This window comes from Ooceraea biroi, chromosome 6, assembly GCF_003672135.1.
Source record: "Ooceraea biroi isolate clonal line C1 chromosome 6, Obir_v5.4, whole genome shotgun sequence".
In the NCBI taxonomy this organism is placed as follows: Eukaryota; Metazoa; Arthropoda; class Insecta; order Hymenoptera; family Formicidae; genus Ooceraea; species Ooceraea biroi.
Genome location: NC_039511.1, coordinates 10,798,198 through 10,825,382, shown reverse-complemented (window position 1 = coordinate 10,825,382; position 27,185 = coordinate 10,798,198). Strand labels below are relative to the sequence as shown.

Below are 27,185 nucleotides of genomic sequence, written 5' to 3'. Positions count from 1 at the left end.
AGCGGCCCAAAATAGTTTACATAAAGCCTTGTGTCCACGTGTAGCTTCGCTGGCAGTGAATTTCGGAACACAGCCGTTGCATCTCCGTATAGTGAAAAAAAATGGTGTCCACTTAGTTAATTTTCTGTCGAATGCAGGCAATTTCATTGCGATTCCTCTCGATTGAAATATGCGGTGAATCGAGTTTGCGGAGAATGAAATGTACGTACGTTTGTCCGCGATCGCGTTTTGTATCCTCGTGAAGTATGATCGGACGATGGTCGTAGTCGAGAATTGAGACGATGTTTGAGAAGAGGTTAGGGCAGGGATTGGCTTTAGAGTTCGTCCGACGAAGTTGAACCTTTCGATTAAATTAAATTCGCTCTCTCCTCGGGCACAGCGATACTAACGACGTGAAAAATTGTGTAGGTGAGGGACATCGCGTCTGATCGGAGGAAGCAGAGGAATATGGGCCTAAAGGCGGCTGTCCAGGCTTTAAAGTAAGATTCATTCTTGGCTATAGATAGACAGTGAAACATCGGTGAATTTTGCTTTATTAACGCGCGAATCGTGCGGTTTCAGAAAAGCGGAACCGTTGAAGGACAAGGTCCAGCGCTGCAAGGATCTGCTGAACGACAATGATGCTTGGGTATGCCAGCAGCAACTGCAGAAGATATATCAGCAGGTCCTCATACTGGATCTGGAGTATGCCCTGGATAGAAAGGTCGAGCAGGAGCTGTGGAACCTGGGATTTAAGAATTATATAGCGACGCTGCAGGTGCAGGCTAAGGATAGGAAGAATCCTAAGCGCAGCGAGTCCCAAGCGTTACTGAGCTGGTGTTTAGAAGCGGCTAGTGGATTCTACTTGACCTTGTTGCAGGAGATTTGCACAGTTTTTGATTTGGATTTACCGTTCAGAAGGTATATCTTCTAACTTTTATTTTATTTATTTTAATTTTGTTTTATATATCATTTTTATTTTTGTTTTATAATTTTATTTATTTATTTTAATTTTGTTTTATATAATTTTTTGTAACTTATATAATTTTATTTTGTATGAAGTTTATATTATTCACCATGTATATATAACGAACTTCTCACTTCTTATAGGAAAGGTTACATTTATGGTTGTACGTCCCCCTGGAAGGCCGTTGAGAAATTGTCTCCGCCTCACAAGTCGTCCTGTTTCTACGCCTGCCAATACTGCCTTGTACATCTGGGCGACATCGCGCGATACAGAAATGAGAGCAAGCAAGCCGAGATGTTTTATCGACACGCCGTCTCGCTCTCACCATCCAGCGGACAGCCGTACAACCAGTTAGCGCTACTCGAGGCATCTCGCGGCGACAAGTTGGGCACGGTGTTCCATTACGCTCGTTCCGTAGCTGTGAAACACCCCTTCCCGGCAGCCGCGTCCAACCTGGCCATGATTCTGTCCACCGCACTCAACGACAAGTCCTTCAACATCGACGGCAAGACGAAACTGAGCTCTCAGGAATACGTCGTCGTTTTCCTGAAACTCCACGGGATAATTCACAATATCGGCGACTTGAAGCTCGCGTGCTCGTACAGCAAACTGCTGACGGAAACGCTGACCGCGCTGGTCGCTACCGAGAGCTTCAGCTCGTGGATGCTGATACAGATGCTGGTGATCAACCTGTACGTGCTGCAGCACACGGTCGGCACCGTCGGAAGCGTCGACGGCGTGGAACTGCTGAGGAACGAGCAGCTGAGCAACGACGAGAAGCTCGCTCGCGACTGCATACTGGACCTAATTGCGGGCACCCTGTCTGCTTTATTGTTGCCTGTTTACACGATAAAAAACTCCATTATCGAGTACTTTGCGTTGCCTTCTAGTAAGCAATTTTATTTTATTGCATGAACAAAAAAATTGAAGCGATTTAATTTATCTTTTTTTTTTTTAGTAAAACTGTGCCTTGATTGGATCAACATGAAGCCCATGGTTTTGGAGGAAGTTGCTTTTACGTCGAGATTACAGATCTGGCCCAGCCTCTGCGTTCTGCTGAACGCCCTGCAGAATTGCGTGGTCGACTTCAAATATGATGACTGTAAATATTTAATTAATTAATTAGCTTAAAAACCAGAAAATAGATCTTGTCTAACTGGACTTGCAATCTCTGATGAAACAGACGCGACGGTGCCGTTGCCAGAGGACCGCGATCTACAAGGTTTCTTACCGCTGGAGAAGAGTTTTGAGAACCTCAAGTTCACGAACAGCCCGGTCTTGGAAGGCGACGTCGCGACGTTGAACAAGCTGCGCGCCGTGCGCATTCTGCGCCTGGGTCGTTGTCTCGCTCAATATCAGATCAACGGATCAGCGCCAATTTCGATCACGACGGAGGAGAAAACCGGCGACAGCAGATTTACGTCCATGAGCAACGGCGCCGGGCCAAGCAACGAATTGATGAAGGAGCTCGAAGAACTTAGCCTGAATAAAGATAAGCAACCGTTGAACACTTCAGTGAGCCCAGTGCTGTCTGAAGCGGCCAGCAGCAAGAGTTCTGTGGAAACTGATGTCGAAATTTCTGGTGAGCAATACATGTCTATTTTATTTGTTGTAAATGTCGGTTACGAATAGATGTAATTTGATTTAATCCTATTTTTCAATTAATTAATGCAATTGTAAAAGTAATATTTGCTATATCTAAAAAATGATGAAAAAAATTATTTGTATTATGATTATATAGAGAGACATCTTAAATATATAATTTAGATTAATTATATTTATAATAATAATAAAGTTTGAAGATTTGTCGAATTAATTCTGCACGAATTTTCCTTCACTAAAAATATTTAAAATTTATGCAATATTCTTTTTCTTTTTTTTTTTTTCAAATAGTAGACCGAAAGATTTTCCAGAGCATTCTCAAACCACAAGGCTCCTTAGAACGAAATCGCGAATCCCTAGCGAGCACCGCTGAGACCAGCGGCGTCGAGACGAATTCTTTGCCGTGTGCGAGAAAGCCACGGCAGAACATAGCGATGCAGGCAATTATGCGTCGCGCGGAGAGCGAGCAGAAACAGGTGACGTTTAAAAACGTCTCCCCAGTGATGGTCGAGGACGAGAACGATAGGAAAGCGAAAGCAGCCGCAGTCGTCGCTCCACCGGGCAACGCTCCCGCCGCGAATAAGTCGATGCCAATCCCAGAGATATCCAAAGCTAACGATGTCGCCAGTGCGACTAACGTTAACGTATCGAATCGCTTATCGACGCTGACGCTCGCTTCGCCCGGCAGTCAGCATCAACCCGCGTCGGTCCAGAGCCAGCAGAGACTCGCGAAGCTGCCGCCCGGCGTCTCCATGCTCGCGCAGGCGAATCAGCTGGCTGCGAAGGAACAACAGACTCAACAAATCGCCCAGCAGATGCTGCCACAGATGCACCCCGCCATGGTGGCGCAGTGCGGTCAACAAGCTCCGGCGCTGGGTCCGCTCTGCTATCCCCCGAGTCAGTCCTTCAACATGCAGAATCCGCAGTTCGCCAAGAACTTCGTGGTGAACCGGCCGTCGCCGGTGAGCGCACCGCGCTACCAGATGCAGGGGCAGCTGAACAACTGCCAGCAGCCGGTCTCGACGATCTCGTCGCAGGCCATGAGCGGAGTACATCACGGAGTGGCGAACCCGAGTAGACCGCTGCACCAGAGGATCTCGCAGAGCGTGTCTCACAATCCCGCGCAGTTGCTGCAGCAGAGCATGATGCCGCAAAGCATGAACTTGCAGGCGAATAATATGGTACTGCAGTCGGGTATGAACGTGGACCAGCAGAACCATGCAATTAGTCTGCAGCAGCAGCAAAACATAATACAGAGCAATCCCAGGCCGAACCAGGCAGCTACGCAGAGTCAGCTGAGCATGAACGGATCGAGCTTGGCGAACATGTCGGCGATAATGTCGACGTTGTCGACGATGTACGAGAAGAACCCTCAGCAACCGACTCTGACGACGCTGCCAGGCTCGTCCAGTCCAACGGGTGCGTCGAATTTCCAGCTCGGCTTCAATCAGGCCCAAGCGTTCAGCCAGCCAACGCTGCCGCAATCTCAGTCGTTCTTCAAGAAGGATTCCGACGCGATGGACTTCGCGTTCCCAAGTCAGGCCGGTGTAAGCAAGACTCAGCCGCAGCCGCAGATGAATAATTACAACATGTTCTGCAACTACGAACCGACCGAGCACTTCAATCTGTGGAAGGACAATCGATCGACCGCCCAACAACCGTCGACTGCTTGGTGGAGCTCGGCCAGTAACGCTACAGCTCAAATGCAACCGAAAGCTTCAACGGTTAATGATAGCGCGTTCTCGAACTGGAGCGATTCGATCAACGTTGGGAACATGACGAGCAACAGGATGATGCTGACCCCCGGCAAGAATTATCAGCAACAGCAGCAGAACGGGCAGCACGGCAGACCTGTCGTGGGAAATACTTTCGAGAGTTCCAGATTGTTTGAAGTGAGTAATTTTTATATACGCGAATGTAAAACGTGTAACTAGATTGCTGGAATATGGATCAAGTAATAATTCAAATTTATAAGGTATTTTAGCTCTAGTTTTATTTTTATTTTTTTCTAATTTTAATTTTATTATTCTTCAAAAATTATTTATCTCGAGTTATACAATTATCTTGCACATACTACAAAAATTCGGATGTTTCGGTAGAAATTTTATAGCGAAATCAAGTAATTGAATATTCTCAATATTTGTTTTTCCAGTAGCTTGAATCAATTAATAATTCCAATTATAAGGTATTTTAGCTCTAGTTTTATTTTTATTTTTTCTAATTTTAATTTTATTATTCTTCAAAAATTATTTATCTCGAGTTATACAATTATCTTGCACATACTACAAAAATTCGGATGTTTCGGTAGAAATTTTATAGCGAAATCAAGTAATTGAATATTCTCAATATTTGTTTTTCCAGCAGCTCGAGCAGAAAACGTCCTCTCAACCTGTGAGCACCGGAAACACTTACTCCTTGTTCAGCGGTAACACGTGGAGCACCGTTAACACGCCCGTTAATTCGAGCTCGACTAGTCAGGATCAGATGAAGGCGAGACTTCATCAGCAGTCTTTGTGGTCCGGCCCAGGCCCGTCGCCATTGGAGCGGCTCCTGGAGCAGCAGAAGTCGCTGCGCGAGGGTGGTACCACTTGAAGGAACACGCGGAACATCCACTGAGGAGGTCAAGCAGTGTAATTTCGCATTCAGCGTATGCCGATTTCAAGCGATCACGAGCGTGTGCGATTGCGAAACGTCACCTAAACTATTTTGATGGAAAATATACGAAATTCTCAAAAGATACATAGAAGGAATGGGTAAAAGAGGTTGACTCAGACGCAACATCATCCTCGAGGCATTATGATATGCACAGGGGAAATATAATCCTCATTATTTGCTAGTTATATATATGCGAGATACCCGCAAAGGGGGGACTCTCGATATATCGCGTGATTTTCGGGGCGGCTTATTATGGAAAATTAAGAAAGGATGGAAGTAAGGCTGAATGATCATTCAATTTAATTCGTGTGGGAATAAATAGGCAAGCAACCAAGAAAAGATATTAGAGGTGCAAGGTGCAGTAGTTCTTAGCATATGTTAATTAGTACGCAGAAAATTAAACGGAACCGTAGAAATTAATCACCGACGAGACGCGCGTGATTGTGTTGACGATGTATCCTAGGCGAACTTACGGAAAAACCACCGAGTATAATTAATCTATCCGAGGCTATCTATACGCTATTGTTTCATTTTATTTGTTTACGGCGATCATCCTCCCAATCGATCGAGATTCTCTGTATTCGGAAATTAGATAGATGAACAAAAATGACGATTGAACGCTCATTTTCGAAGTAACTTTTTTTTATTTGACGTAATATTTGTCGCAAAAATATATTAACAAGTTTTCTTTCTGTAATATTATTACACGTTATATCACACGTGTCGCGATTATTACACAATCACGAAGCGGTCCTCCGTTTCATCCACAACAAAGTGCTTGAAATTTTCGCTTCTGGATCTCGTGACGTCTAATATATTTTACTGAGAGAATACATAGAAAGTACTCCGTGCAAAAGTATAGGAAGCAGTTATCTTTTTCCTCCTTCCCATCTATTTTTTAATGTAGAACTGTCCAAGTCGTAATTGTAATAAAACTGTTAAAAAATCCTCACACCTGCATTCGATTGCGTTTGCATCTATCAATAAAATCGATGCTTCTTTCCCTTAAGTACTTCTCCGACTTATGTTTATCATGCGTTCCGTAGAAGAGTTACCCTGTAATGTGACTCAACGATTCATCGGTGTTCTGCTCGAGTAACTTGCACGGTGCAAGTTGAGAAAAATGTATTTCGATCATTTGAAATACCACGGCGACTCGTTATTGCAGGCGATATAGCTTAATAATTTTAAATACCGATGAACGTTGCTGGAAAATAATATGGAAAATCTCTATGTATAAATTACTAATTTCTAAAGATACGATACATCTCTTGAGTTAGGAAGTTCATTCTTACGACGAGTTTCTTCTCAAATGTAATATATATATATATATATATATCGCATTGATTATACTCAATGCTCGATCGTTAACAATCACACGGATTAGTGAGTTAATCATAAAAAAAATAGGAACTTCCAAGCTCTATCTTACATCAACGTATTCTTTAAATTGTCTCGAGAGTCATAAAATGGATGCATAATTCATTGACACAATGAACAAATAAAAAACAATTTGATTTTCTGTTATATAACTAACTAATTAATGAATCGAGTTATGTAAGATTACATTAAAAACGGTCAAGAGGGCACACAATTTTATCACTCTCTGTTAGAAAACCCGTGGTCTTCAGTCCATATACAATTACTCAGCTTTCTTTGGCACGTATGGCAACGCAGCGCTGAGTATCATTTCTTCAATAATCTCTAATCGAATGCAGCTTCAGGAGCGTCGACGTTCACTGGATTATCCTGAGGCCCGTTGCTCGCTCCTTGATCAAGCTTACGCTTCACCGTAATATTGCAGTGGAAGAGGTTTTTGCCGTCAACTGTGTGACGCATATTCCTCTCGGGCACGCGCAAACAGTTGCCATTCGAATATTCTTTCGATAATACTCTACACGATTTCACCTGTTCGGAAGAATGCGATGAACATCATAGAAAAATCACAAAGTTGTGCGTCTGCAAATGTCGCGAGAACAATTTACCGAATAACGGTATAAAACGGCACTGAAGATTATCTTACCACGCCGGTGTAGCTTGCATTAAGTGCTCCGACGACCTCCAACGTGTACGTGAACTGCTTGCTCACAGCGATACAATTAACAATCTGCATGTGGGCCATCAGACCACCCGTGGGGGTTACGATCACATTTAGAAAAAACAGGCCCATCCCTTTGATTTGGAAGGCAAAGTCGTACTTGCAATCGCAGAGGTATTCCAGCATCCACTTTTTCTTGAATGTGGTGTCTTGCGCAGTGAACTGCAATCGCATTCAATCTGATTAATTAATTTAGCGGTTTCAGTATTACATATTTAAATTGGAGTTAATCAATTCGATTGAATTCTGCAATTTAAATACTGTAATTTAAAAAATAATTTAAATAATATTAAAATCGCTAAATTAATTAATTAGCATCGACAAGTTTCGATTTTATTGATCACGATCATTGGTGTGAGCGATACCTCGTGAAACATGTTCATGTGATAATATCTCAAGTGGCCGATCATCCTGCCGTGCGGTAGTTCCGCTGTACAGGCTCCGATGCGGCACGGATACAGTCCTCTGCCGACTCTAGGAGCCAATATAAACGCTGACTTCTGCTCCTCATTTTTCATGGCGGTCTTTATTTGAGCCATGGGTTCGGTCTGACACGCCGAGGACGTGGAGGCCGTGCAAACCGTGTTCTCGGTTTGAGTTGCCACGCAGACCTTATTCTGTAGAACCCTCCTGTTAAGCTGGTGGTATGGATGCAGCAGTGATATCTAGAATATTGATAGTCTTGTGTTTAACGTCGAACTTGTTGCAGCTATTGCACATTTTTTTACTCCATAAGACAATAATATTTTTTATTTTGTTATCTGCATTATAATCGCATTAACTGGCGATAATACTTTTATATCATGTAACTTGTCCGAGATTTGTTCCACCGCCAGGTTTCTCGTTTGGATAAAATTGGATTTGCATATGGGACATATCTGTAACTGCATCCTGCATGCTCTGCACAAGTGATGGCCATTGGTGCACTGATACTTCATGGTTTGTGTCGCCTCCAAGCATACAGGGCACTGTAACAACTCCTCCAGGATATCGTACCACTAAAACACGAGGAAAAACAAGGTAATCGTTCATTGGATCTGGAATAATCTGGATATTGGATTTTATCGAATTTTTTCAAATGCATTTGATATGTTTTAATATGTCGAATAGTGTATAGCACGTAATACGGATTTATATATTTTAGAAACAACGATACAGGGCTGAGGATATACTTTGGATACTTCATCCACATCCATGTACATCCACAGCAACACCGATACATTATATTAGCATATTTATTTTATATTTTTTTCACGTACAGAAATATTTATAAATATTTGCAGATACGTTTATTTTGCTCGTTATTAAACACCAATGTGAGGTACAATTTTCTACTTCGTGATCACGCGAAGGATATGCTGATGATGTACGAATAAAAAAAAAATAATAGTGACGTGACAAACAAGAAAAATCGTGTTCCATAAAAATAATGTCGATACCATACCATAGCCCGAATTTCTTCTACCATTGTGGTATCGTATATTCTTCAGTTTTCAAACGCAAGCAACGACGTTACGAACAATGGACTGCAATGGACTTATTCGCTATGAAATCAGTCTCCTAAACATTCGCGGATTTCCCCTTTCCGTCCGCGCCGGCCGCTCTTCTGACGCGGCAGCGGCAACGCGCTGGCCAATCACCGTCTCGCATATTATCAGAGAAGCAGGACGGTGATTGGCCACCGCGTTGCCGCTGCCGCGTCCCGTGTGCAGGAGCCCTCATGAATTTGGGCGAATTTAAAATAAGCGAGCGGCGCCGAGCATTTTGCAACGGATTCGTCAACTTCGCGCACCATTTCACCGCATGGACGTGAATGATAATTGATAAATACAGAGAGAAGCCTGAGAGCGGTCACGCTCGCGTTTTAACTGTAACGCCTCAAACGTGGACATTGAAGTGATTGAAGTGATTCTGTCTTTATTGCTCACTGAATATTGAATAAAGATAGAATGACGCCGCGAGCGTTGGGAGCGTCAAGTGGAACGCATATGTCCACGTTTGAGGCGTTACAGTTAAAACGCGAGCGTGACCGCTCTCAGGCTTCTCTCTGATAAATATTTAATATATTAGGCGTGCAAATTAATTTGGTGCTCGTTCCGAGGAAATCGAGTCTTCGCACAGCTGATACATCGCTCGGTAAGTACAACGTTAATTTTAACACTTAAGGTGATCCTGGAGTGGCCAGTGAACTCCGTCGCGGCGTCTGTATTACCGGCGAAATCGGTGATTTTCCTGCAATTTTCAAAAAATATATCTTTTTATTGAATTCACAGAATGAAAATTCCTTTTCCACGATGAAAGTACACACAATAATGTAGTGTGGAAAATAGGACTTAACTTTCCAAATGGAAAAAAATCACAATTTTGATTTTTTTTCCATTTGGAAAGTTAAGTCCTATTTTCCACACTACATCATTGTGTGTACTTTCATCGTGGAAAAGGAATTTTCATTCTGTGAATTCAATAAAAAGATATATTTTTTGAAAATTGCAGGAAAATCACCGATTCTGCCGGTAATACAGACGACTCCAGGATCGCCTTAATTGTGCAAAATTATTATTTTATAAGACGACGAAATATGTGTCATAATGTGGCTTAGCAAAAACAATACCACTATCAATCAATCGCATACTTGCGTTTATTATTACAACAGATAAATTGTACAATAACTTATAACAAAATTTAACTCGATACATATATACACATTTATCTCGATATTAATATCAGCAATTATCTAAGTACAAGTACACTTTGTCGACTTGTAAATGCAACATTTAGCGCGCATTTAAGTTCGATTACACGTTCCGGTTTTAATCGTAATTTATTACGGATCGTTTACTTGTCGTATATTATATACACACACGGAGTATTTAACACGTATGCATATGAGTATTTAACAGAACAGAACGATCGCCGGGATGTGAACGGAGAGATTGAAGTTCACGCGAAATCGTTCGCGAATGAGCTTGTTGAAAGCAAACAAATTGCACAAAACTCTAATATTGGTTTTTATTTAGGTTTCTGTTTTTTTATTAACTGGTGCAATAAGTTAGAAGGATTAAAATTGGTGGAATCGATCTGATAATTTGATAATCTTCACGTAATTGTCATAATCCAATCGTCTCCAATTGAACAATAAAAAAATATTACGCGAATAACGCGATATTAACAACAATCGTCAGATGAACTTCAGAGTTTCTCCCCACTGAGATTGAGCACGTTGTAATACGAGTGATCCGGAAACCTGTCCAGCTCAATGTAGTCCGTCTCGTCGAGCAGAAGGCCTTCGGTCAGATTGACGAGCTCGGCGAAAGACGGTCTGCACGCCGGGTCCTTATCCCAGCAATAATACATAATGTTATAGAGCTCTCTCTTACAGTGTTCAGGCCTGTCCAGTCTGTAACCCTCCTTGATTCTCCGCATGACCTGTAAGGGTGTAAAAGATATACTCTTGCGTACACCTAATAGTTTAAAGTTTGACAAAGTTATCTTAATGAATTTGTTTCATTTTATATAAATGTGTTTTTGCTTCAGTAAAAAATTAATTGATATGTTTTAATTAATTAATATATATTAATATTTAATTAATATTTTAATTAATTAATATATATTAATTATTTAAAAGTGCGATCACATAGGACTCCATTCAGAAATAGGGACACTGTAAAATATTCCTACCTCCGCGGCGGCGAGGCCGGGGTACGGGGTCGAGCCTAATGTTACGATCTCCCAAATCAGCACACCGAAGCTCCAGATGTCTGACTTGACGGAGAATATATTGTCGTAGAGACTCTCAGGTGCCATCCATCTGATCGGTAATCTACCTTCCGACTTCCTTTCATAAATCTGATTGGCCGCAACGTCCCTTGCGAATCCGAAGTCCGCCACTTTGCAGGCGCGATTCTCATCGATTAGGATATTCCTGGCCGCTAGGTCCCTGTGAATGATCCCCTTGGACGCCAAGTACTCCATACCTTTCGCAATCTGCGCGCGAAATAAAATATCTTAGATATAGTTTCAATTAAAATTATTTCGATTAAAAATATATATCGCTTCGTCATGCTTGCCTGATACACGAATCCAGTGAGATCCCTGGAAGTTAGTCCCACACCTCCGTGATTCCTCTCCTCCCTGGAGGCCCTCAGGAAGCTCTGCAGTTTCCCACCGCTCACGTATTCCAAAATGACAAACATTGGCTCGCGCTCGGTGCAGCAGCCCACAAGCCGCACTACGTTAGGATGAGGCTCCAGGTTCTTCATGACGCGCAATTCCTGCGCGAGATCCAGTCGTTCGCGCTCGGTCGCGTTTTCCTTCAGAGTCTTCACCGCTACGATCGTGGCACCGGATTTACCATCGATGTCCAGAGCCTCGCATTTCCACACTTGGCCGAAGCAGCCCTCGCCAAGGATGTTGAAGACCTAAGGATCATTGATTAATAAATAATTAAAGTAATAATAAATATATAAATATATACATAATTAATTAAAATTTCTAAAAACACAGAAGATTACTCAAAAGTAATCCAGAATTATTTCGTTTGTAAATTAGTAAACTTGATTATCTGTCTAATTATTCTGTTTAGCAGTTTACTAACAAACCTAAGAATAATGCTAACTAAGTGCAAATTATTAGTGATTAAGTATGGCAATGATTACCTTCAATCTATGCCTGGGAAACTCCCACTTATCCTCCTGCTTATTCTGAATGCCTGCTTGAGATTCCTTCTCCCACGGCTGGTAACGATTACTGTGAGCCTTTGGACCTCGCCATCTCTTCAGAACGAGAGACGGATCATCAGATAGATTAGAGACACTAACTGATGCTTGTTCTTTCTGAAAATCATATTTAAATGTGTATAATATATTTTTTCACGAATCTTAAATATATATATACAGGGTGTCCCGGGTTTTAACCGACAAACTGCGGGAGCATATTCTACTAGTGGAAATAAGAAAAAATTCTTATATCGAGTTTGCTTAGAAATGCTTTATTACAAAGTTATAAACCAATATTGAAAAGAAATATGAGATAAGTAACAACGGAACATAGTGTAGAATTTGGAAGGTCGAAGATGTTTATGTTACGTGTATTCACATGTATTCATGTTCACTATGTTGAAACGATTCAGTATGATTGTTACTTTCACAACAGTAGCTGTTAGATTTCAATCGTCGTGTCAACTAGCAATTACTATCAGAATACCAAAAGTGTTTTCAAATGAGGAATACACTGATATTCATTTCGTGTACGGATTCTGTGACGGAAATGCACGAGCTGCCGTACGAGAGTATCAACGTAGATTTCCTAACAGGAGAGTATCAGATAGATTTAAAGCAACGAATTACTAATTCAGTTACTGAGATGCAACAAAATTTTCAGGAATGTCGTACTGTAACAAATTCTGTACTACGTCGATGTCTAGCTTGTATCGATGTGCAAGGACAACATTTTGAAATGCGTCACTAAATCATTGCGTACATAATTTTTATTTTTGTGAAAACATCCGTTGTTACTTATCTCATATTTCTTTTCAATATTGGTTTATAACTTTGTAATAAAGCATTTCTAAGCAAACTCGATATAGGAATTTTTTCTTATTTCCACTAGTAGAATATGCTCCCGCAGTTTGTCGGTTAAAACCCGGGACACCCTGTATATATATATATATATATATATATATATATATAATATATATATACCGTGTCCGCTTTGGATTTGCGACTGCCGCAGAATTTGTTTCTCAAGGACCAGATGCCCATGCCAAGGCCTACGATGAGGGCGCATCCGGCCGCCACCGGTACCACAGTCATCGCCATGTCTTGTGAGGGTTGTGCAGCGGAGGGCGCAACCTTTGAACTCAATGCAGGACTTTCGACCTCGTTTACTTGCACATTTTCCTCCGTGACGGAATTGACAGTGCCGCTACCGCTGTCAGTCTCCTTGACCTTCGTCCTCTCCAGTTCAAGTTTCGTGGTTTCGGGATGATACTGCTTAGGCGGCAAGGGGGGTAAAGGTGAGGGGAAGTTCGGCAAGTTCGACAGACCGAGCAGAGGCGGTCGTATCCGACCACCGGAACCATGTTGATTCGGAAATGGTGTCCTATTGAAAATAAATCAGGGTTTCAAAATATAAATTAGCAAAATTCTTTGTCGACTAATGGAATTAAAGCGAATAAAGAAAAATTCTTTCCTACAATTTACAATTACAGTTTATATATCTTTTAATTTTTATTTATATTTTCTTATAAAAATGATAAAATTATAAGCATGTTAACGTAATTTTTTAATATATAAAACTGATTTCTTGATAATAAATATTTTTCTGCATTCCTACAATTTTCATACGATCCATCCCTGATATCGTTGACGAAGTGGAGCATGAATAATGGACGAATCGAATGGACGGGATTGTTGGGTCCTCTTAAGGCCGCGTGTTATTCCTTACTATTTACGGGGAAACCATTTATCAAACTCACTCAATTTAACACATTAAAATGTTGATTGTTACGTTGAATAAGGATTTATATTGATTTTGAATTAGTTTATAGCACGAATACTTATAGATAAAAATGTATAATCTTGCATACTATTGAACTATATTTATCATGTATCAAAATTATAATTTTCAATTGATATTTATAAATAATTTAGAAAATATATTATGATATTAAAAATGATATTATATAAAAGATAATATATAATGATTTATTCTTTTCTTAGAATTAGCTAAAATATAATGTTCAGCACAATGAATTGTATTTTAATATTTATTTAATATCTTGTTCTGAAAATGAGAAAATCTAATAATTAAGTTTTCAACATTGATGCAAATTGTGAAGAATAAAGTTGAAAATTTCCTATATATTTCTCTCTCTCTCTTTATCGGTGTTAAATATTATTATTTTATTCTATATATGTATTCTTATTTTTTAAATATGCATAATGTATCAAACTATTGAAAATTCCACTCCGCGTATGCGTATGTGTTAGTATATATACCTTGTCTTTCCTTGATTTGGTGCCGATGTGTTCTTGATGTTAACGTAGACTTCGGTCTTCGCCGTAAGCTGACCGTCAGAAACGGTCACGTAGAGGAACAGGTTCTGCCCTCCCTGGAAAGAAGAATGAGCAAGAAGCGTAATTCAAGTGTCTCAACATCCAAGCATTCGCAAACACCATATATGTAGACGTGTTGTGCCTTCATCGGCTTTATTGTTCCTTCCTCGAATTACATTTCTCCAATCTTATTTTCCCAGATCTATTAAAATTATGTAATTTATTATTCGGAAATCTCGCGTGCAACAATTTAAGCGTATAATTAACGTGTAATTTTAATGATTTTTTATATTAAATGTTACGTGCGATTTAAAATATTTTTATGTCTGTTATGCTATTTATATTTATTTTGTAATTATTTAATTTTTATTTAATTAAGTAGCTACTAAACGATAAAATGTTTTGATACAATATGCGTGTAATTATTTTCTCATAAATTACACAATTATATTAATAAACAAGAATATAGTGGTCACTAAGAATTTCAAATTTTAACATGACATTTTACTATTTATAAATATTTTTAATGTTTTGTCAAAAATTACTTGTTTTAAATATGTATTGTCTTATGTGTGAAATGTGGATACTAAAATATTTATCATACATAATACCATAATGATTCACTATTGAAAATACTCACTCTTCCTTTGAGAGTCTCGTTGAGGAAGACGGTGCCTGTACTGTTGTTGATGAAGAAGGGCAACGGCGGTTGTGGGCTGTTGTCCCCGTTGTAATTGTGTTGAAGTGGTTCCAGACCATAAGTCAATGTATCCTGCTCGTTATCCTCGGCACGAACCCTGGTCACGATACTTCCTACGGGCTCGGTGTCCGGAAGCACCCAGTTCCGATCCAACCACATTACAGGCGGTGTATTGTCACTGAATTGACTCCCTGCGAACAAAATAAGACAATATATATTTAAAATGTTTTTTCTTATAAATTTTCTTTCGTAAAGAATAATATAATATAAATCCTTTTATGAATCTTTAAATCTTGCTTACTAATATCTCAAATAGTTTGTGTCTAATAATTTTAATATCTTAATTATCATTTTTCGCATTTTCCAAGTTCTTCTTTCAATCGATAATGATTGCGTCAATTGTAATTCCCGTTTGAGATATTTATAGCGTTATTTTTCTTCATTATTCGACCGTGAAATAATAAAATTGTCGGCAATTAATCGCCCCACTGTCATGGAAAATTGATAATGTGACTGAAATACCGTTCAGGTCGCGCATCGATGTCGTGACTGCGTCTAATACATCTCAAAAAGCAAATGGCAAGCTTGTTGTTTTACGCTCGAGCTCTAATTAACCACGGGTTTAGCGAACGATAATGAGAGAGAGCAGCGGGTGGAAATGCGCTCACGTCGAGAGATCGGCCTTGATATGCATTCCTTCCTGAATTTCGAGTTCATGTCGTCAAGTAGACTGTGACCCATGAGATTTCGTTTTACGCATTTTCGGCTTGCGTTTTCTCATGAATTTTTGCCTTATACATAAATATTATATTATAATATAATATAAGCTTCATAATTCAAATAAAATCATATAATATATAATCAACGAATAAAATATATAAATAATTTACTCTCATTATTATTAATTAATGCTTTTGTTATATTTTTCAAGATTTATTTCCCAAGACTTACTTTCCACCATTACCATTTTTTCCTAAAAAAGTTAATTATATATATATATATATTATTGTTGTTCCTATCGCTTGCATTATTTTTAAATAAAAATAATAGCTGAGAGAGAGAAAGAGAATAATAAATAAAGTAAGAAGAACGAATAACTGGATCTCGCGGCGTTGTACACCTGACTGCACGTCTCCGACAAATAACCGATTTCGTCTTAATCGCATATTAACGATCTTCAAGACCTCTCTTATTAGGAATGATCGGACCAGTGAGTTATGCTCGGAATAGAAAGTCACGGCGATCAGAATCGCGCTTATGCTCGAGGAACATTATGATACCGGCCGGCCGGCCGATCTGGCACGAGAGGCTCGTATACACGTACACTAGAAATAGAAAGTGTGTGCATCATACGTATGCAATTGCGTGTGTTTGTAATTTGCAAAATTCAGATCTAGTCCGGTTTCGACCGTCGATGGATTTCTCTTCGCGGTTGCCGCGAGCAATTATTTCATCGCGCAACAAATTATTTCTTCCGTCACATATGTTCGTTTTCTTTTCGCGGTTTCGAGTACTCGCGGTTATTTATAGTAAAAGAGATACTTCATGAACATTTAAAAGAATCTATTTAACGAGACTATTTAAGAAACTGAAGATATTTTTTCAGAATCCATCGTCGCAGGGATTATGACATAATTTTGAAAGATTTCTGTTCCCTTTGAAACATCTCTCCCACGTTCCATCACGTGCGGGAACGTTACATTACAATAAGATTACAATTAGATCACTGTTTCGGATGTAATAGCTGTTCCCAAGTGAACGAGAAGCTTCTGTCGGGAAGCGACACGGCAAAAGCGTCTTCGCTAGAGGCAAAGAGCGTGACGATCTTCGTAATGGCGGTGGCTTCACTTCGCGCTCTTCTCACCCTTCGCGCCGTAATTGTGGCGATTATTCATGAGAGTATGGCGCTATAACTGTATTCTCACGGTGCAGTGACTTCAATACCGCTATAACACCGCGCCGCGCGCGTTTCAGACAGCGAAGACGGCGCGGCGCATTGTAATGCAACGCGCTCGCCATAATCGCCACCGCGCATTTCTATCAATGATGATCGCGTCACGATCGGATAAAAATAAGAATTCTGTTTCTCCGAGCTCACGATACGAATTGATGTTAACAAGATGACGTGAGATAGTACCGTAAAACCGGGATCACATTGTCACGGGATGACTAACTATTATATTATGTATGTACGCGCAATGCGTGTGCCACGCGATTTTAAATCGTTTCCTCTCGATCGATACTCGACGTTGTAACGACCCTACCCGATCATGTCGCCCGCGCGAAAGCGAGAGATCCGATTTAAATTAAATCTTATTAACGCTAATTTCTTTTATTTGGCGACAATACCGGTGGCTGCGATTTAGTAAATAGTCATCTCGATTATTATGTCAACATAAATATGATGACATAATAAGTACGATAATAAAAGATGTATTTAATGAATGTAATAATATTTTATAATCTCAATTTTAATGATGGATTTTTTTGAAAATCTGAAGTTGTTCTCTACTCAGAAATATTGTACACGTTATTTTACCTTAGAAAGACAAAGAAGTAAAGTTGTATTCCCTAATCAATTTCAAATGTTACTTGACGCGGGCAATTTTAATTTGATATTTATAAAGATATAATGTTATGGAAAAATTGAAGAGAGAGAGAGTCGTGATAAATAATTATTTCTTTCGATATTTTCGCTAACGAAAAATCGAGTAAAAGTTGTTCTAAAAATTTGTTATTAAAATATTATCAGTCATGCGATTTCAGACATTACGAATGTATAAAAACACGTATAAAAACGATCAGCGGCTACGCGATCAGGACTTTCCCAAATCAGCCGATCAGCAGGTTTCGTCTCGGGTCATTATCCTGCGGACTCGGTGACATGCCTAATGTGAAAGATTGACGTGGACAGGATTCTTTGGACTTTCTCGAATTTCGTTCACGGGGTTTCTACTCTTAATGTCTACGATCGACAACGAGATGTCGAGGGCGAGATGCGGAAGGTCCCCTTACAAGACCTCGAAGAGCGCGTGGTCAGTCCGACGATGCGTCCCGAACAACACGGAGAAAGTGGGACGATGTGAAAGTGCGACTGAACGACTGGACTGTTTGTCTATGTAAATGTGTATCCATGTAATGTACGTACATTCAGAGAAACGCATCCTTTTCGCATCAGGTGATAAACGATACCCCCATAAAGATAAATGCTCTGTACTCTTTTAAAGGATCTCATATAGATAAGTTAAAACAGATTATTATATTTTTTTTTACTTCATTGTAAAGTCAGTTTTAGAGAAAGTATTTGAGAAGAAGGAGTACTTGCTTGCGATAATTACAATGTGGATCAATACTATTCCACGTACTTCAAATTGGAGTGCGTAGAGTAGTAAATGGAGGCAATGAATACATTCACAGGTACAATTATTCTCCTGACAAGCATCGTTAATGAGATACGGAATATCACTACCATCGTATCGGTGAACCAGATGTCCTTCATGCAGCTGAAATCTTGGTGCTCGCTTGGAGTCACCTGCAGCGGATCGTCCTACTTATGGTGACCGGTTAAAAGAAAATCCGCTGTTCCCCTCGCGGGGGTGAGAGATTTCGAAGGAGACAGGTGGAGTCTCAAATTTCACAATGATTATCTCGGTATGATTATCTTGCAGAAAATTGAATAGAAAGTCTTCAAAATGATAAAAATTTGCGAGAGGTAGATGAAATTTTACTTTTCTGATAATATCGCTTTGTAGAAAATAGTATTAAAAATTCTGACGCGCCTTTCAAATTCCGGAGCAGAACTTGCAATTAGATTGTTCTGATCTGTTAATTACTTTTGAGAGAAACTCTACTATATCAACAGGGGGAGAGTACAATGGAAAAGGTATGAACAGATACAATTTCTATCCTTTCACAATGTTCCTTTCACAATTTTTCTTTTGTAAGAAATGCAATGAAAGATGTTTTTCTTTGTCAAGTATGACGCTTCATGTGTGTGTCTTGTTTAAAAAAAATAAAGATCTTGAGAAACAATGTTAACTTTTTTTAATTTAATGTGCAGGAAATTCATGGCTATTGGATGACAGAAAAGCGACAGGTAGGCAGGTAGAGTTTCAGTCTCCTTTCACAATGATCCTTGAGAATCCAGATCGATATAACTCTCTTTCCTGCAAAGTAAAATAAAAAGTGTCTTGTTTTAATTCGAAAGAATTCGAAAGAAACTGTATACGTAATTCTACAGAAAGAATTATTACAGTTAGTCCGAGTTAAAGAAAAGCGCGTTGTCATCCGAGTGAATGGATTCTACAGGGGAGGCAGCTAAGTAATAATTATATTTCAATCCTTTCACAATGATCCTTGAAATTGATCCGGTGTAATTACTAGGAATAAAACAAAACGAAAAGTGTCTTCCTTGCACGCGTGATATATATGATGTATAAAATAAATAAGTGAATAAATTTTAAGACATTTCTATCAAATGCTTCAAAATTAATATTCACACACACGTGAAGAAATTATGATTTTCATGTTATTTTATATATTATTTTATATATTATTAAAGTATGGTTATAAAATCTTTCTGAAAAATATTGAAGGGTATTCAATCCAAAGAGCTTTGTTAAATATGATATTACAAACTGGTAATAATTTGTTTTGTTTCATCAAATTGTCTGACGTGACGTTCAAGCGCACGGTTTCTAATCCCGTTCTTGGATAAATTACAGTTCCTCTTGAATAATCTTATTACAGTTCAAGATGTTAAAGCTCACTCTTCGAGACGAATAGATCCATCGATGATGGCTCTGGGCAGATGGGAGCTCTCGCTAGAGTTGTCGCTAATGGCTAGAAAGTCCGGCCCCGTGATTTATGCATGGTACTCGTTTCTCTTGCGAGAGTTTTCGCTTCGACGCAAGTGTACAGGAAATGTACGAAGCCGATATTGACCGGATGATCACTGATCGCAAATTAATTGAACGGGTGACGATGCATTCTCCCATAATTGCTTGCCGCCGTTAATCAGCAGCGAAGTATCGATCCGCATAATCTAGCACCTGTGTATCATCGGTAAATCATTGCCCTGTTAGACGTATATCCTTTCGTCGAATATCTTCGCACGATCTGGAAAATCCCATAGATGTGATGCGATAATAAATAGATTTGTTGACAGCTCAACCAAGTAATTTAGCCAAGTAGAAAAATTTCCTTTGTTGGAATGAATGAAAACTTCTTACTCTTTTTCTTGTTGGAATGAATGAAACATTCTGACGAAAGCGCGGAAGTAGCCGCTTCATTGAAATTTAAAGAAGCGATACCTCTGCGGTTACCTCGCATATAATGCAAGGATTTCTTTCAGTGATGGCAGGTGCAGTTTTCGTGTGACTCATGGGGAATGGTGCAGTAATAAAGTAACGCGAGACGTGCAACAGGATCTGAAAGTGAACCACTCGATTTCCGTCGTTGGTTGCGGTGAACTGCCGAGCCGAGCCTTCGATGGTGACGTTTTCTCATTAACCGGACGCGATTATCTCTCGCTTCGCCTTTCGAATACTCGAGATGTTTCCGGGAACAATTGTTTCCAAGATCAATTCATCATTGGCTTCACAGCTGTCTTAACAATCCCTGTTTTTATGATTGCTTGGTCCAAATTCACCCGAATGTTGTATTTGCTTCAAGGTATGAAGATCGACAGAAAGCAAATGAGGACAAGAAAAATATTTGAAGGAGAGGAATATTTTATTGTGATAGTTGTTATAAAAATGAAGAAGAATTAAATAATAGCAAAGTCTTTAATGATTCTACGATAAATTTTCTACAAAAGCATAAATGCAATTTGCGGATCCAAATATCAGGAAGTTTGTGGCATCGGCCAAGGTCGTAAACGCGCGGTAGGTTCTTCCGGGTAGGTATTCAATGGATGTCGAAAGAGGCCGTGCACACCACATCACCTTTTTGTTCCCGCCATCTCGGCGCAGAGAACCGAGATCCGAACTGAACGAACCGAGGAACTTTCACTTCACTTGGTGAGGTCATCGTCGGTCCTTAAATATTCTCCGGTGTATCGCTTCACTTTCATGCGCGACGACGCTTTCGAGGCTCGAAAAATCGTGCGAGCGAACTGATGAGGCGCGATCGCGTTTTAATGATCTTTACATAACTTTCTTGGATAGTCTCAAGATCCTTTTTCTAGAAGGAAAAGGAATGCTACGGAGGAAACCCGTAAAACACCATTTAATCTGAAGAAAAGAGCGGATCTTCACTGAGAGAGAACACTTAATGCTCATAAATCGAATTTATTTTCTTTAAGAGCAAAGAATTAAAAATTTATAAAATAGCTTTGAAGATTAATGTATATATCTTCCTCTTTTATTTAATCATGTTCTGATTTTTTATTAGGATTTTCGTAAAAGCTTGAAAGTTATCGATTTCTGCGTGATTACATGTTCAATTACGAGTCCCATATAATCCCATTCAAGCTTCAGCTAAAAATAACTACTGACGAGTTATGTAAATCTTCGTGTTAATGCCGGTAATGAAAGATCCGTACGAAGGCAAATCGTTACGTCTAGCAAGATCTTAAGGTATTTGACACCTCAGGAAGTATTTTAATTTTAACTTCTCGCGCGATTTAACAAAGAAATTTATTTTACATTTAAAAATCTTAAAGAAGAAATATTATAGCACTGATTTCATAAATTAATATTCTCCCTTAGTAATAATTTTATTTCTAACTTTGAAGATTATCACAAATAAATATTATCATTTTTTCTTGATATTAACATCGGCTAAAACATTAAAATATCAATTTTAAGTTATCTTTGTGGCATTTAATATAAGTATCCATTTTTAACGTAGTTTAGACAATACAACATCGAGAAATCACGTCGATAATGGTACTGCTGTTTTACAACATTGTCGCTTATGACATTAGTAGTCAATAGGTAGTGTCTGCCTAATGTAATGCCATCGGGGAAAGCGTATTAGCAACGCGAATGAGCGTAGTAAACAGTCCACAGGAGCATCAAAGAGTAGTTTAAAACTAGTCGGAACGATTCTTGTCTGGTGAGAAGAATGCCCGCATAAGCGAACTATGGTAGCGCTATAATAACGTACGTTTAGTCGAAATTCTTAAAAACGTGCCGGAATAAAATTCTACCGTCGAAATTAAAAATTTTTATAATGACATTATTATAACAGTAAATAAAGAATTGAATAAAAAGGAAATTATATGATATGGAGCAATAGACTAAGAGAAAAAAATTATATAAAAATTTAAAAAAAATAAAAATTAAATAATTTGATTTATATATTAATTTACACATTTACATAATTGTATATTTAGGTATTTCTTTTGGGAAAAACCGGTTTTGCGGCAATGAGAAACGTAAAAGTATCTAGACACGAATAAATATTGCGGCAATAAAAACGCGATGTGAATCGCGGAAAGAAAATGGCACAAAGATCACGCAATATTCCACGGAATTCTACGAGTCAGTGGAAACGCATTTCGTCTCCCCATTGGCATGGTCGACGAGCCTTGATGTCAGTGAAGGTTAGGTATGGGTTCTTGCACGATGTCTGGTGACCCGGTTTGTACGACTGTCTCTCTGCGCCTGGACGTTGTTAATTCTTCCATGAAGTCTCGGGTAATTTTATGCAGAATATCCCATTCCTCGTCAGTTTTCATCTTTTTAAAGTAAATGGTGTTTGTCTTCAACGTTTCAATATAAAGACTAAGAAAAATATATTTAAAAAAATTATATTTTAAATTAAAAGAATATAACAATAAATGACATAAATATAAAAAATATAATTAGGATATCGTTAAAAGCATTTTATTTTAAAATATTGCATATTAAATAAGAGGTAGCTATATGCAAAAATTTATTTAACATTTTCAATTTAATTAAAACACATAAAACAAAATTCAGTTTTGACGAAATAACTTTATACAAATATGCATTTGAGAATTCTTTTGCTTCTTTACAAATTTCAGAAAGCGACGAATGTTTTACCTCAATTTAGTTAAATGTTTGATATTATTGACTTATATTATAGTTTTTAAAAAGAGAAAGAGGATATGCACATGGATCGCCACATTTATCGTTGAAAAGGATCGTATCGAGGCGAACTTTTCATTGTAAAGTCTAACCGCCAGTTTTTGTCGAGTGTCTGCGAGTTGTCCCGGTTATGCGACCGCCAGGTACAACGTATTAATATCCGCGTCCCGCGAGTTCGCGATCGTGTCACTATTTTGCCGTGTGCCATGAATAAAGTTTGTCCTTTCGCTATTTGTGTGCATGTCCCCGACCTTCCTTTCCAGTATCGTTTTATTCTAACGAACACTTCCGTAAATTTTAGTTTTCCGGCAGTCGTGTGTGCGCAGGAGCTATTATTTCTCCGACTTCTAGTTCTATTCAAACTTTTAAATAATAATTTTTGATTAAGTTTATAAAAAGTGGGGGGGGCAAGAAAGATGATTGAATCATGAATTAAACTTTCAGCATGAAGGAAGTGCTCGTAACGAAGCAGCCGCAATTACTCGCGAAACCGCACGCGTTTCCTGATCGTAATTAATTATTCCACGAAGAATTAATCATATTATTTGTGATGTAAGTGCACGAGATCTATATAATAGAATGAAATAATCGAATAAAATAAACGAGAACGTATTTATATTATACAAAGATATTCTTAAAAGATGATAAGAAGTGTAAGTCACGTTTTGTAAGTATATAGAAAAAAATATGTTAAGAAATTTTAATATTAAGTTTCCAAACAAATATATATTTTATTATTAAGAATTTTCTAAATCAATTTAAATCGATCAATCATATATAATATCCTATCAGAGAAAACTTCGTGATGTTTGTATTTCTTGTTATTTTCTTTGTGCGCGAATAAAAAACCCTGGAGGTCTGCGTGATGGAATAGTTTGGGATTAAATTGCAATTGCACGGTTCGATTGCGCGCAATCGATTAATTGGAATCCTTCTCGTTCAAAGAGTTAGTTTGTTCAACGTATTCATCGTCTTGTTGTTGCATTCTTCAGCCACATTCCTCGAATATGCACATTTTCGTACTCGTGTCGCAACTGTTACCGTGTGCGCGTATTTCATTGCATTCCAGCTTTCTTCGGTAATTACCGAAAGCTGAAAATGAGGTATCTCTGAACAAAAGACCGTCTTTGAAAGACCTTCACCAGTCTTTCTTGGAATGATAAACTTTCTACTTGCTCAAATCCCGATCACTCGCTATTGAGAACGATCATGGATAGTGATATGACTAGCGTTTTGAAGTGTGCTGACAAGTCGGCAATATCTGCCTCCTATCTTATTTTATGCTAAATTATTCCAGAGTGTTTTAACTTTGGTATTATTTAATTATTTTATAAAGAAAGTGAGAGAAAGAAATTTGATACAAATTCTGATATTGAGAAAGTGTCTTTCGTATAAGAAAAATATTATATTTTATTTAATTTTTTATTATGTTATTAATAATATTTCATAATTTAGTATCTTTTTGTACTCACAAACTTTGTTATAAATTTTATTAAAAAGCAAACTTATTATTATTATTATCTATATTTTACGATACGTTTATGAAGAGTATATAGATACATGTTTAAGGAACTTTATCAATTGTCCAAAGTCATGCAAGAAAACATAAGCTTGGAATGCGAATAAGACGAAATGCGAATTAATGTAGTGAGACCGCTGCACAAAAGGTATTTCGCTATACAGTAAAGGTAACTTATAGCACAGTTGGTCTAGAGAGAAAGGAGTTGTTGGCAATGCCAGATCTATTACATCGAACGTAACGCTGCAACTTCGCATCTCGGAATAATCACTGTCTTTCTGCACGAATGACAGAATTATCTTTCTCTTTTTTTTCTAATAAAAACTGATATGTCAGGCGTATTTTGATAATAAAGCAACACGATCCCTCTAATATCCACATATATATCCGAATGTATGCAGCTTTCTCCACGACATATTAGAAAGCGTATTTATAATCTATCTATCTTATACGAAATGCAGAGATCATTTAGAAATCATTCAGAAAAGCGTAAAATTGAACGTTAATTTTGAAACATTGTTATTCGGAATTGTCGCACACAATTATTGTCATGGATATTCTTGCTTCGCGATATTTATCGCGCGTCCTTGTAAAAAGATAGTTTAGAAATCCGTAATTCCACGAATGCCGGAGATGGTTTTCTATTTATCTAAGAAGCTGTAGATCCCTGCAGCGACATATTTTCGATTTCATGGTGGATTTCATAGATTCCTGAATCCTTCAATCTCGCGATTTCGCAATCTCCGCTTCACTCTTCGTTCCATAAATCTCTCGGGATCTAGAAATTACCGATATCTCGAAGATTCGGATCATTGATTCCGCATATATTGCGAATTTATACTCATCGCGTGTTCTGAAATTCTCCACCACTTTATCCTATCACTTACTGTTTATAAATATTCTTTACTTATTAAATTAACAAATTAACCAACCCAAATTTATTTTTTTATGTAATTACAAAAATATTCAAAACGTGAGATACGAGAAAAAGAATTATAAAATTTAAATTATTATAGTGATTAATATATAAACAGCTAATTTTTATTATGGGAATTATTATACAAACGAAAATAAAGCCAATGTAAATGTCTGTGCAATAAGGAATTTGTTTAATGGATATGATTCTTATTTGAGCTGATTCGCTTCTCTTCATCGTATTTTTCATGAAAAATTCTCGAAAAACGTGCAATGTATTATCGAATCGTTCAACCTACCAACCAGTGCATTTCACGTTAAACTCACCAGCGCCCATCAAGAGGCACAGCGCCGCCGCCACGACAGACCACCAGGTCGACATCGCGCTACATCGATGATCCACGACGACGATGATCTGCGAGAAATCTCGGCGTTACTCCATTCGACACGTCTCATTCAGTCTCCACGGCCCGATCACACTCGAATCGTTCGGATATTCACGAGATCCAAGGCATTTCATTAATCTCCCGCTAATTCGTCGCGCCATCCATCAAGTACCTGTTCATCGAAGGCCAGTTAATAGCGATCGATTAATTGGGCATCCCAGGCGCACTACTTTAAAGAGGAAATCTATCCTCGAACCGCGCATATGCGTCACTTATCACTATGCCGCACTTATCACCAGTGATCTTCGTTGTTGATGGTACACTACTTTGGTCTCTGGTTCTTCCTCGCGCATCTCTTCAGCTTCTCTTCTTCTCTTCTCGGCAATATGCCACTGCGCTTTCACTGACACGCGGGCTTCAGTTCTTGAAATTTTTTGGCACTAACTTGGTACTTGTTCTCGCATTCCTATCCAGATCGAATTTTTTGATCGATTGTCACGCATGAAGGAGGAAAAATAAATGTCACTCGCGCGCTGGTCCCCGACATTGCGCGCACACTGTACGTTGCTCTCTTGAGGCCCGATGGCGAGCCAACGTTTGCTACTTTCTCTTAAAAATTTCGATTGTGCGTGTAATAGGATTGTTTATCATTTAATTTAATTATTCAGCAAAATCCGTGTACAATTTTTGGTATTAACAATATTAATTTATTATTATTATATAAATTTCGGTAGCGTTATATGTGTTAATCTGTACTCAATTTTTCGGACACTAATTGTGGATCGATCGATGATTGATCTTCCTCGAGTTTCGAACGAGCTAAGCTTGCGCCCGTCGCGGTGCGCAGAGGCATCGCGGTCCCGGGGACCGCAATGGGTCCTAATCACCGGGACGAATATAATTTCTTGAGATCCTTATTGCACAGAACTGGACGCACGTTGATATGATGTTTTGCACTAAAATTTTTTGCACATCGTCTAATGCGAATTACGAGGAAGTCTGACGAGAACATGAACCCGATTGGTGAACGGAACGCCGACGACTGCGGGGCCGCGACGTCGCGACCCGTTCTCCGATCGTGCTCAGCAAACTAGTACAGTGATGTATATTTATGGTCCCTCAAAGGGGTCTAGCACGGCATAAATCTTGTGTATAAAAAAATCCGCGATAATATAATGATACACTTTAAAGATATATAAAGTTTTGAAATTGCGACTGGGATAAATAAATTATATTCTTTCTTTAGTGCCAT

The 27,185-nt window shown here is 38.7% G+C and overlaps 2 protein-coding genes across 5 annotated transcripts; one reads left to right on the top strand and one right to left on the bottom strand.

The window, feature by feature from the left end:
• Window positions 1–59: 59 nt before the first annotated feature.
• On the top strand, window positions 60–6,152 carry LOC105287182 (protein SMG7). 4 transcript variants are annotated; one of them, XM_011352674.3, is made up of 8 exons: window positions 60–295; window positions 409–479; window positions 562–900; window positions 1,090–1,835; window positions 1,905–2,048; window positions 2,130–2,528; window positions 2,840–4,440; window positions 4,910–6,152. In XM_011352674.3, the coding sequence occupies exons 2-8, from the start codon at window positions 448–450 to the stop codon at window positions 5,138–5,140; spliced, it is 3,492 nt and encodes a 1,163-aa protein (XP_011350976.1). In that variant the 5' UTR covers window positions 60–295; window positions 409–447; the 3' UTR covers window positions 5,141–6,152. The 4 variants fall into 4 exon arrangements, with proteins under 4 accessions (XP_011350976.1, XP_011350977.1, XP_011350978.1 ...); XM_011352673.3 differs by having other exon boundaries at window positions 61–201; XM_011352675.3 differs by having other exon boundaries at window positions 60–479; window positions 2,843–4,440.
• LOC105287184 (tyrosine kinase receptor Cad96Ca) lies at window positions 5,841–26,995 on the bottom strand. Its single transcript, XM_026970156.1, has 12 exons — window positions 25,875–26,995; window positions 14,997–15,247; window positions 14,300–14,412; window positions 13,001–13,400; window positions 11,957–12,133; window positions 11,369–11,719; window positions 10,980–11,285; window positions 10,521–10,727; window positions 8,096–8,299; window positions 7,667–7,966; window positions 7,227–7,463; window positions 5,841–7,111 (listed from the first exon to the last, which is right to left on the bottom strand). Exons 1-12 carry the CDS (start codon window positions 25,927–25,929, stop codon window positions 6,908–6,910), a joined length of 2,805 nt encoding a protein of 934 aa, XP_026825957.1. The 5' UTR covers window positions 25,930–26,995; the 3' UTR covers window positions 5,841–6,907.
• Between the last annotated feature and the right edge of the window lie 190 nt (window positions 26,996–27,185).

Bases quoted from the DNA above. Each gene is read 5' to 3' on its own strand.
- LOC105287182 (XM_011352674.3), top strand. From the start codon at position 448: ATGGGCCTAAAGGCGGCTGTCCAGGCTTTAAA. The intron at 2,049-2,129 runs GTAAATATTTAA...CTGATGAAACAG, and splicing joins CGACTTCAAATATGATGACT to ACGCGACGGTGCCGTTGCCA. The intron at 2,529-2,839 runs GTGAGCAATACA...TTTTTCAAATAG, and splicing joins AACTGATGTCGAAATTTCTG to TAGACCGAAAGATTTTCCAG.
- LOC105287184 (XM_026970156.1), bottom strand. From the start codon at position 25,929: ATGTCGACCTGGTGGTCTGTCGTGGCGGCGGCGCTGTGCCTCTTGATG. The intron at 14,413-14,996 runs GTGAGTATTTTC...TCTTCTTTCCAG, and splicing joins ACGAGACTCTCAAAGGAAGA to GGAGGGCAGAACCTGTTCCT. The intron at 10,728-10,979 runs GTAGGAATATTT...ACACCCTTACAG, and splicing joins CCGGCCTCGCCGCCGCGGAG to GTCATGCGGAGAATCAAGGA.